The sequence below is a fragment of the Coccinella septempunctata genome, chromosome 7 (genome assembly GCF_907165205.1).
Source record: "Coccinella septempunctata chromosome 7, icCocSept1.1, whole genome shotgun sequence".
In the NCBI taxonomy this organism is placed as follows: domain Eukaryota; kingdom Metazoa; phylum Arthropoda; class Insecta; order Coleoptera; family Coccinellidae; genus Coccinella; species Coccinella septempunctata.
The window spans coordinates 1,359,941-1,370,929 of record NC_058195.1 but is presented as its reverse complement, the minus strand read 5'-3'; the positions used below and the strand labels follow the sequence as shown (position 1 = coordinate 1,370,929).

The following is a 10,989-nucleotide window of genomic DNA, read 5'->3' as shown; positions in this document are numbered from 1 at the left end:
TTGCCAAAGAAGAGAGATACTTGCTCTGCCTAAAGATTAGAGACATAGACATTACTGTGTAATCTAAGCGCAGAACACTTATTCTAAGAGAATCTTTGGCCAAAGATATCCTAAGACATGGACACTACTAAGATCTAATAGGTCTTTCACTAGTTTTCGATCAGAGGTCTCTCATGCCCTGTCATATCTACCAGAGTGAGAGAAAAGTCTCCCCTATCAAAACCTCTAGGCTTCATTGCAACATAAACTAGCAAAAATATATTGTTAAAGATGGTCTACTTGAAAAAATCATTCCACCATTCTGGATGGTAAAACTGGGGGATGTGACCCAAACAAATACAGCGTTAGGAAAGAGTAGATGCTGACCATGGTTACGGTCTCATATTTGACTTCGTCAGGGATGAGAACCCTGAGATGATGCAAGACTTTCGGAAATTTGATCACAACACCGAATGAAGATAGCAAAGGAATCTTGCATCATCCTTTTAACTATTTGCATAGGTACACTTGCATCCCAACGAAACCTCAGTCAATAGCTGCTTTTAGAAAAGCGTTATACGCGGTAGTTTTGAACAAAAAAATAGTCATAACCGATTCCAACAGTTGCCGCGGTTATGATTTGGGTGGAAAAATTGCGAATAGAAAGTGATGTTCGTTGTGTTTTTTGAAGCCGACTGATTACGTTCAAAAATGAAGTTTCTGCATCCTATTATTGGACATAAGTGACCTGAAGGTTGGTATTTTGATTCTAAAGGACGGATAAGGCGTCGAAAACGTTTCCACAGTTATTTTAATTAGGTTGTAAATGATTAAATTGTGTTTTTATCGGTCGTTTGCAAAATTTGTTTTTTCGTAACAATACATGTGCTAATCATGGGACGTTTATGTCTCGTACAAGTTTTTTATGGAAAAATTGTTTATGAAAAACCGAAATGGAACCCTAGCTTCATCCAATCAAATTCCCTCTAATTTTAAAGGTATTTGAAAGAGAAACTGAAGAAAGCTTCACAATTGAAGGATCTATTAAACAGGCGGTTGATATTCTCTAACCTGTAGCAACACAAATTTATGATAAATATGGTTATCTATTCTCTATTATACAGGGTATTCAGCATTCCCTCAAATTCACAGCACGAGGTTTCCTCGTGAATATGCAGGTTAGCTGTAGAAGTTGAAACATTTGTCAAGAGGTCACCATAATTTTTTCTTCTCTGAGTAATCGTAGTGTTTCTGTTGTTCACCAGCAGTGACTAAATGCTGCAAAAAAACCTTCTTTTATGCTGGCAAGCAGAGGCTTAATATCATATGCCACAGATGCACTTCAGCGTCAGATAAAAGAAGCTCAGCTTGTTGCAGCTTAAGGAGCCTTCTGGTTTGGTTCGATGAATCTTTTTATCAGTGCAAAGAATGTTCCAAAAGGTATTTCTATTGTTCACCCTCCAATGTTGGACCGTTGCCTGATACTGGTCTCCAAACCCACCAAAGGGTTCAGATCCAAAAGGTTGGAAATACATAGAAGGTTAACCATGATTCATCATCTTTTTCCTTCAAAGAGTCGTCAATCTGAGTACTTGGAACATGCTTAATCTTCCATCGTTTTTCACTTCTCCCTTCATGCATTCTCCTTGGATGTTTCCATCTTATTTTGCGAAATTTTTCCATTGGAAGATTCACGAACGAGAAAACAACACCTCAAGCAAAACATTATAAAAAATAATCTTCAATAACAAACCTCTGATTATCGGTAAAGGTCAACGATAAACAGAAAACTCTCCTAGTGACTCCAACCAAGCATCGTGTATAAAACCATGATGCACTCCAGCAGGAATCAGATCAGTCGCTTCTTCAGAACGACCAAGATGAAGGTGGCTTTAGTAATCTTCGCCGTTTTGGCTTGCGGTCTGGCTCTGCCAAAATACCAGGGTGAGTAAACAAGAAACACCAAATCCATAAGTTGAGTTTAAATTGATTTTTTTATTCAGCCAACGAGCAAAATCATGGTATCAAACAGCAACACGTGTACGACGTTCTGAAATACATCAATAATCCTCTCTACCACAAGGAATTCCTTCAGATTGCCCAAAGCTTCGACGTTAAATCCAACGCTGAGCACTACAAGGTGAGTTACCAAACTGAGTAACTTCAAAACTAATTCGAAACCATCAACTTATAGAATGAAGCCTATGAGAACTTCTTGGAGTTCTACAACCACGACGGTTTCTTGAACAAAGGAGAAATCTTCTCCATCTTCAACCATGAACACATGCAACAAGCTAAGGCTTTGGTTAAACTGTTTTATTACGCCGACAGTTACCAAATATTCCACTATACCGCACTTTGGGCGCGTCACCACTTGAACGAAGGCCTCTTCTTGTATTCCTACAGCGTTGCTGTAGCCCACAGACCCGACACTCAAGATCTGGTACTACCACCCATCTACGAACTATACCCACATTTCTTCTTCAACTCGGAGGTCCTGCAAAAGGCGTACCAACTGAAGATGGCACACTACGACCAAGGGAAACAACAGTCACACTACACCATCCACGCCAATTACTCCGGATTCTACCTGAATCTCGATCCAGAGCAGTCCTTGTCTTATTATCTCGAAGATGTGGGTCTTAACGCCTTCTACTTCTACTACAACGTGTACTTCCCCTACTGGATGAGATCTGATGAATTCCACTTGAACCAGAAGCGCGGTGAACTGTTCTATTTCATCCACAAGCAACTGTACGCAAGATACCACTTGGAACGTGTGTCCCACGGGCTTGGAGACGTTGAGTTCTTCAACTGGGATCTTCCCTTCAAGACCGGATACTACCCATCTCTAACCTACCCCAACGGGCTGTCTTTCCCGGAGAGACCAAACTTTGCCAACCTCAAAGAGTACTTGCACTACTACGGTCAAAGGCTCTGCGACAGAAGCCAATCCGCTCTGGACTACACCTACGTTCAAACTTACGAACAGAGAATCAGAGAGGCTATCGACAGTGGTTTCGTTCAAGACGTAAGTATGAAATAATCGCAACATCTCCTTTTTTATTAAAAATTCGAATTGCTTCAGCATGACGGTAACAAACACCAGCTCTACTCCGAAGAAGGCATCAATATCCTGGGTAACATAATCGAAGGTAACGCAGACTCCCCCAACCATCAGTACTATGGAAGTTTCGTCAACATCGCCCGTCATCTTCTTGGTTACTCCAAACACCCCTTGAACCATCACAAGCTCGCTCCTTCGGCTCTGGAACATTACTCCACCTCCATGAGGGACCCGGCCTTCTACCAAATCTTCAAGAAAGTCTTCCTCCTGATCGACCAATTCAAGCAGAACCTTCCCCACTACCACCAGAAGCACCTGTACCAAACCGGCCTCAAGATCGAAAACGTGGAATTCGATAAGTTGATCACCTATTACGATAACTTCTACTCCGACATCACCAACGGTCTCTTCGTGACGCCTGAGGAATACGAACGGGATTCTTTCAAGGTTAAAGTGCACCAGTACCGTCTCAACCACAAGAACTTCAACTATAAGGTCCACGTCAAGGCTGACAAAGCGACCAAGGCCGCTGTGAGAGTTTTCATCGGCCCCAAATACGACGAACATGGACGCACGATGAAACTGAGCGAGATCCACGACAAGATCTTCCAAATAGACCACTTCGCCCACGATCTTAAGGCTGGAGACAACGTCATCACCAGGAACTCCGCCGATTCTCGCTGGTTCATCGGCGATTTACCGAGCTTCTTCGAAAGATACCACGGTGTCGCTAAAGATGAACATTCTGGATCCCAGACTGGATGGCCCCTAAGGTAAATTGTATCTTTTTTGTACCCCATAGCCTCTAATAAATCGTCTATCGTCTTAGATTCAAGTTACCACGAGGAAGGGAAGAAGGTTTATCGTTCCAAGTATACGTCATAGTATACCCATACGTCCCAAGCCAAAAGGTAGAACAACAACACGGAGTCGAAGCTCTCGAAAACGACATTCAAGGTGATAGTTTTCCTTTGGGCTACCCATTCGATCGTCCAACTGCGCACGAAGACGTCTACGAAGTACCAAACGCTTACGTTAAAGATGTCAAGATCTACCACCAGGTAAATAAAGACATCTTGCATGGAAACGACTTCTCTATCGAACATGGTGACCAGGATGACGACGTTATGGTATTCCAGCGCGGAGATCACAACAACTACAACAGGTACCACTACCAAGTGGGACAAGACGATGACCAACAAAAAGATGAGGTAGACGACGTGAAAACCAAACACTACCAGACTTACGGGTTCAGGAGTTTCTTCCACGATCTTACCAAGAAATATCCTGGATTATTCACCACACAGGTTAACGCTCCGGGCTATAAGAACTACCAAGAGTCGAAGTACCAAGGATTGAAGACTGGCAAATATGATGATGATCAGTACCACGGTGACAGTAAACTCCAGTACAAAAAACAAGATGGATTAGGTGAAGACCATGGTTACGACTACTACAAGAAGCACGACGATGACAAATACTACGGAAAGTACCAAGAAGGCACTTTTACGACTGATGACTACCAAGATAAACCTAATTACCCAAGCCACTTGGCTTTCGGAAACGACGAGCAGATTGGAAAATACCAAAAACACGGTGTATACGGTGATATCGAAGATAACGAGTACCCTCAGAAATATGGATATGGCGATGACCAATTTTATGGCAAATACCTGAACACTGGAGCATATGGCAGGACGTATGGAACCAAGTACACTCCACACCAAGTGGAAGACCAGGTGAAATATGGGTATGGTGATAACTACAAAACTGCCAAGTACCAATATGGCAGCGTGGAACATCATGAGCCTCTGTACCATCATTATTGATCACTGAATGGCAGACTGATTTCTTTCGAATTTTTCTTACTTTTGTACGATGAGCTAATAAAATGATATTAGTTTTTGCATATTTGAGTGTTTTATATTCTATTCCCTCGTGAGTTTTTAAGATGAAAAAGCTATCTATAAGGATAAAATGAAAACACCATCCTCCTCTAACTAGAATGATACCTACAACATTAAAACATTGCAATTTCTCCAGTTTTCATCTCTTGATAAACTGAATATTAGTCTATATGTGCGCAATGCTCCTTTATGAGTTTAGTTTAGACAAAAGTAAGAAATTTTACCAATTCTGTTGTATCGTACAAACAGGTACAAGATACAAGACAAATTTTACCTCTAAGGGGTGTTCTTTCGAGGGTAATTCAATGGAAATTTTCGACATATTAAAAAAAATATTTGTTATGCTTTTCGGCAGTAGAGCCTTAATATTTTGAACAGAACACCAAAAATATGCTTGTTATGATTGAAAATTTACATCAAAATAAATAATTTGACCACTGTATCGAATTTTCTGCATCTTTTGGAGATGTTTAATCAATAACACTGTAAATTAATGAATGAAAATAATTTTTGTTTGTTCCAAATCAAATTAGCAAAGATATCTAAGCAAAATCACTGATACACACATTGAAAATTGAAATAAGTATGAAAATTCAACACATAGAGGTTTTTATCCGTCCTGCAAAATTTCAACCTTTAAAATAAGTCGATTGAAGACAAAAGCTAAAAAGTCCCTTGTCGATTTTTATGTTACAGATCTCTCAAGAGGACTTCGAAAAATCCCAGCACTTGACATTTTTATATTACTTTTGAAAATCTTCAACAAGACATGATTTTTATTCAGGGCGAATTTGCTAATGCTCATGGACTGACCATACACAAGGTGTATCAGAAAAACATGAAAATTTTGAACTGAATATCTCACACAAAAAAACCTTCCGACTTTGAATAGTTAAAAAAACGCTTGTCTCAGGCAGAAGTTCAAGTTTTTCTGAATTTGGATGGTGCAAATAGTTTTGTTGCACCGCATTTTTTCGGAAAATCCTGTATAATAATCTCCACCGTAACTGAAAACAAGAAACAGTTGTCCTGACAAATGAGGTTAGAGAGGTAAATTGAAGGACACTCATAGTATTGTAGTTCAAAAGGATTGGAAGCTATTGTATTTTTTTGAATCGATAAATAATAAATAGGTCAAGTTTTGAGTTGGTTTTAATACTGCTAATGCTAAAATCAAAAACTTTTTTATCTCCCGAGCAGAAATTCGATATTTTTTATCGTTATCTCGGTCCTAAAAGCTCCTAATTATTGGCGAAAGAGTTCCACCACAGGGCAATAGGTCAAGACGCCGATGAACAAAAACAAGCGAATCTTATCTGGGGTTACGTTAATATTCCTGTATCCATGGTCCGTACACAACAAAAATACAGTATAAAATGAGTCTGCTATCGACAGCATCGTTGCATTCTAGCCGTTTGTTTCTTACAGCGCGAGAGGCAAGCATGAGAGGTGCATCGGCCATTTTGGGTTTCGTGGCTTGCGCCGCGGCCTTCCAATACCCGCAGGGTGCGAGCTACCCTAACAACCTGTTGGGCGGCATCTACAACCGCTTCCACGGGCCTTACAGCACCCAGTTCTACCAGAACAGGTACGGTCAAGGGGCGGCGGGTCGGGACTATCAGAAGGGCAGCATCTACGACCAACTGTCGGACTCTGAGGAATACAGCCCTATCAGTAACACATACGGGGGTCAGAACGAGAACCAAGAACTTTATGAGGCGTATAGGGGCCTCTACAATAAGTATTCCAACAGTGTATACAACAAATACTTGAATAAGTTTTACAACTACCTGAACACAGTACAAAGAAACTACACGACGGATGTAGACGAGCAGAACGGGAAAGGACCAGTGAAGAACAGTGAGTTTGCCATATCAGATTTGCTTTTATCGTTCGTTAAAATTAACGCTGCTTCAAATGAATATTTAATCCAATAACAAATTCGGAACTTGATAAGAGTTATATCAGTCAGAATTCATTATCATTCCACGAAGATCCTAGAGCAGGCAGATTCGAATCATTAATAGCGTTACCGGTACAAATTTATCGAGACAAAATTGAGCAGTGAAGATGTCTCAGATGGATTCAACCCCTGCAAAGATTAACCTTTTCCTCCCTTCCGCAGTGGACAGCGAGATGGTGAAAAAACAACAGCACGTCTACCAACTGGTCAGATTCATCAATAACCCAGTGTACGATGAGGAATTCCAAAAGGTCTACAACACCTTCAGCTTCGAGAAATATGCTGACAACTACGAGGTAGGCTCTTAACAAATGGGTAAAGCTATATAATTTCAAACCATACATCTATTAAGAAGATGAATATAAAGCTTCTGGGCCTTTCTGACAAGTGTGTTGGCCTCTTTGACTCTAGGGTGACCAAAAACCCAGATTAAAGAGTTCTTGCCTATTTCATCAAGTTATTTGATAGTTACAACCTTCGTTTTTTACAGACTGAAGCCTACGAGAGATTCCTACACCTGTGGAGAAACCAGGCATACCTCCCAAAAGGCTCAATCTTCTCTGTGACGAACGACGCACACGTGAAGCAGGTCCAGGCTCTGTTCGACCTGTTGCGTTCCGCCAAAGACTACGAGACCTTCTATAAAACGTCCGTGTGGGCTCGCCAACACATAAACGAGGGCATGTTCCTGTACACGTACTCCGTAGCCCTCGTCCATAGGAAAGACACCCAAGGTCTCGCCCTACCGGCCATCTACGAGCTCTATCCCCAGTATTTCTTCAACTCCGAGGTCATGCAGAAGGCGTACAAACACAAAATGGCGCATTTCGGTGGGTTGAACAGTGGCAGATCCGGCATTTACACCATACGTTCCGACTACTCCGGCAACTACCTGAACCTGAACCCCGAGCAGAGCCTTTCGTATTTCACGGAAGACGTGGGTATCAACGCTTTCTACTACTACTACAACCTCTACTTCCCCTACTGGATGAACTCTGAGAAATACCAATTAGACGAGAAACGCGGTGAACTCTTCTACTACGTGCATCATCAGCTCTTGGCCAGGTACTACTTGGAGCGTCTATCTCATGGTATCGGAGGCTTCGAGTTCTTCAACTGGGACGTACCCTTCGAAACCGGGTACTACCCATCGTTGACCTACCCCAACGGCTTGGCCTTCAACGAAAGACCGAACTTCGCGAATCTGCAAGAGTACTTCCACAACTACGGGCAACGTTGGTGCTTCGTTGGTAAATATGGTTATGGATACACTTACGTCAATACTTACGAGCAGAGGATTCGAGAAGCTATTGACCTAGGGTACGCTTACACTGTAAGTAGGCTTGGTTTGGTTTAATATTGTGGGTTCTAATACATTCAGCCCTTTTCTGTCAAAACTGGGTATTTATTGCGGTACAATACATTGATTCAGAGTATGGACCATCACCAGTCATTACTCTTGATGAAGATAAAGCAATAATAATTCCTGTGTCTTCCCACTTGGCCCCAACATGGGGCCCAACACATTTACTGTTCGGCTACAGTGTTAATGATGTTTTACTTCACAGAAAGATGGCAATAAAGTAAACCTCTACACTCCCGAAGGTCTGAACATCCTAGCCAACCTGATCGAGGGTAACGCAGACTCCCCCAGCTACAGATACTACGGTAGCTATGTGAATTTCGCCCGTCATCTTCTGGGCTACTCCAAACAACCCATGGACGACGAGTCTCTGGCCCCCTCAGCTCTGGAACACTTCGAGACCTCGCTGAGAGACCCCGCCTTCTACCAGCTCTCCAAGAAGATGCTACTGCTCTTCCAGAAGTACAAGGTCAATCTGCCCGAATACACCGAGAAGGATCTGCATTTCCCTGGCGTCAAGGTGGAGAGGTTCGAGATAGAACCCTTGGTGACCTTCTACGCCAAGTTCTACACCGACATAACCAACGGCCTCACGGTAACTCCTGAGGAATACCAGTCGGATTCTACCTTCAGGATACGGGTGCAGCAGTACCGGTTGGACCACAAGCGCTTCAATTACAGGGTCTACGTGAACTCCGACAAGGTTGAAAAGGCTAACGTTAGGGTGTTCCTAGGACCCAAATACGATGAGCGTGGTCGCGGCATCGATTTCGTGGAGAACCGCAACAACTTCGTCGAGCTGGATCAGTTCATCTACAACCTCAAAACGGGGGAGAACGTTATAGTGAGGAACTCCGAGGATTTCTTGTGGTTTGGAAGCGACAAGACTAGCTACTTGGACCTGTACAAACATGCCATGAACAAGGACTTCGACAAAGTCTACAAGGTGGATGACTTCATGAACGGCTTCCCAAGAAGGTAAAATTTGATCAAAAAAAGATTATTCCAAATAAAGAAAACTTTACATTCCAGATATATGTTGCCGAGAGGTTCAGCAGATGGTACAACTTACCAGATGTACGTCATTGTATCCCCCTACAAACCGTATGAAAGCGAACAAACCCAAACCTACTATCAAACCAAATACAACCAAGAGACTGTCTTCACTGCCAAACAAAGTGATAACGAAGAAGTTTACGACAAGATGGACCAATACAAGATGGTAAGAATGGACAGCTATCCACTGGGATATCCCTTCGACCGTCCAGCGGAATTCCAACAGACCTACTTCGTACCAAACGCTAAAATGGTGGATGTGAAAGTTTACCATCAGGTCCTCAGAAAAGATAACATTGAGACTGAAGAATACTTTGAAGAGAAGCCTAGATTTTTCATGTAAATTCTTTTAAAATTAAATATATGTAATATGTATTAAGAAAAATAAGGAGGAAGGACGATATTAACTCAAACTTAATTAAAAATATATTTCAAAGAAAATAATAACAAATACCTTATGCTTCACAAATCTGAACCCCTTTCATACTTGCGTCTTTTATCATCCTTCCAACCGTATGATGGGGGACAATAGCAAGCCTCTTTCTGAGAGTCTAAATAAGGCTTGCAACCAAAAGTCAGAGTTCCAGTATACAACATTTTAGCAGCCCCTTTACAAGCTTAAAAAAATGTAATTGAAAAAAATCACAGTCACACATGATCGGTGACTTATATCAAAAGATAATATCTTCATCAGATTCCCTTCACCAATATTATCCAATTCAAAACCTACCTTTCTCAGTAGAAATTCCACCAATAGTATGTGTATATCCATCACAGTATCTATAAAGACATCGTTTAAATTCTAAATCGCACAATTCTTTCTGTTTGTTGCAAGTGCTATAGCATATGTCATGAGTATTACAGCATTTCGTCATTTCACTAATTGGGAGATATTCTGCAGGTATAGACAACCCTAAAGATCCACATCCATTAGCTTGAGGTTGATGGTGTCGGTTAGGTTTAGGTGTAGCTGCTGAAAATAAACGTTAGGGAATAACATGCATAAAGAATTTCAGATTGTACCATTGGGACACTTGAAAATACAATCTTCTTCCACAGCCGAGTCGAACACATCAGTGAACGTCTGAAATTTCTTGGCTACATTTGTAACGGTTGCGAATAGGCCATTGAATGTATATTCGGCAGAGATGACTGCATCCCTTAAATTTGATAAAATGCTTGATCCATATCCAGAGTAAATGTATCCAATGAAGGTCAACACGTAAATTGCAATTTTTCCGTACGGAATTTCCATATTTTCTGAAATAGTTTACATAACAACAAATAACAATCAATCATCCTTGAGGTTAGGTTACTATTTACAATGGCAGTTTTGCTACCTATTAAATATTATTAATTACCCGAGATAGTAGAGAATAATGGAGCGACTAGGTCATATTAGTAAGTTGTTTGCACAATAATATGTAATATGCAGTAACCGAGGTCCGCGGCAGGAACTACACATCCATAGAAATAGAGTATTTCAATTTCCCGGGCTTTTCCGGAAGCGCATTCAAAAAGTGGAATTAGTTCACATTATTTATTTATTGTGAGTGTGAAATTTTAAGTTTCTTCATTGGAATCGATTCTGTTAACTAGGTTTTGTGTTCTTCGTATAAGTGTATAAATTACACATCGTTATAGATAAATGAAA

General features: G+C 41.2%; 2 protein-coding genes across 3 annotated transcripts; one reads left to right on the top strand and one right to left on the bottom strand.

Moving 5' to 3' along the window:
* The first annotated feature begins 1,761 nt into the window (after nt 1–1,761).
* On the top strand, nt 1,762–9,786 carry LOC123316678. Its single transcript, XM_044902869.1, has 10 exons — nt 1,762–1,923; nt 1,983–2,119; nt 2,174–3,010; nt 3,068–3,819; nt 3,876–4,870; nt 6,286–6,813; nt 7,079–7,212; nt 7,407–8,249; nt 8,485–9,257; nt 9,312–9,786. The coding sequence occupies exons 1-10, from the start codon at nt 1,809–1,811 to the stop codon at nt 9,676–9,678; spliced, it is 5,481 nt and encodes a 1,826-aa protein (XP_044758804.1). The 5' UTR covers nt 1,762–1,808; the 3' UTR covers nt 9,679–9,786.
* LOC123317109 (group XIIA secretory phospholipase A2) lies at nt 9,749–10,854 on the bottom strand. Of its 2 annotated transcripts, XM_044903484.1 has the most exons (4): nt 10,697–10,854; nt 10,359–10,595; nt 10,066–10,308; nt 9,749–9,952 (listed from the first exon to the last, which is right to left on the bottom strand). In XM_044903484.1, the coding sequence occupies exons 2-4, from the start codon at nt 10,588–10,590 to the stop codon at nt 9,798–9,800; spliced, it is 630 nt and encodes a 209-aa protein (XP_044759419.1). In that variant the 5' UTR covers nt 10,591–10,595; nt 10,697–10,854; the 3' UTR covers nt 9,749–9,797. The 2 variants fall into 2 exon arrangements, with proteins under 2 accessions (XP_044759419.1, XP_044759420.1); XM_044903485.1 differs by lacking the exon at nt 10,697–10,854 and having other exon boundaries at nt 10,066–10,305; nt 10,359–10,673.
* Nucleotides 10,855–10,989: the final 135 nt, after the last annotated feature.

Coding starts and splice junctions, on each gene's coding strand:
- LOC123316678 (XM_044902869.1), top strand. CDS start 1,809: ATGATGCACTCCAGCAGGAATCAGATCAGTCGCTTCTTCAGAACGACC. Junction 6,814..7,078: donor GAAAGGACCAGTGAAGAACA/GTGAGTTTGCCA, acceptor TCCCTTCCGCAG/TGGACAGCGAGATGGTGAAA. Junction 9,258..9,311: donor ATGAACGGCTTCCCAAGAAG/GTAAAATTTGAT, acceptor TTTACATTCCAG/ATATATGTTGCCGAGAGGTT.
- LOC123317109 (XM_044903484.1), bottom strand. CDS start 10,590: ATGGAAATTCCGTACGGAAAAATTGCAATTTACGTGTTGACCTTCATT. Junction 10,309..10,358: donor TATTTTCAAGTGTCCCAATG/GTACAATCTGAA, acceptor GTTTATTTTCAG/CAGCTACACCTAAACCTAAC. Junction 9,953..10,065: donor TGGAATTTCTACTGAGAAAG/GTAGGTTTTGAA, acceptor CATTTTTTTAAG/CTTGTAAAGGGGCTGCTAAA.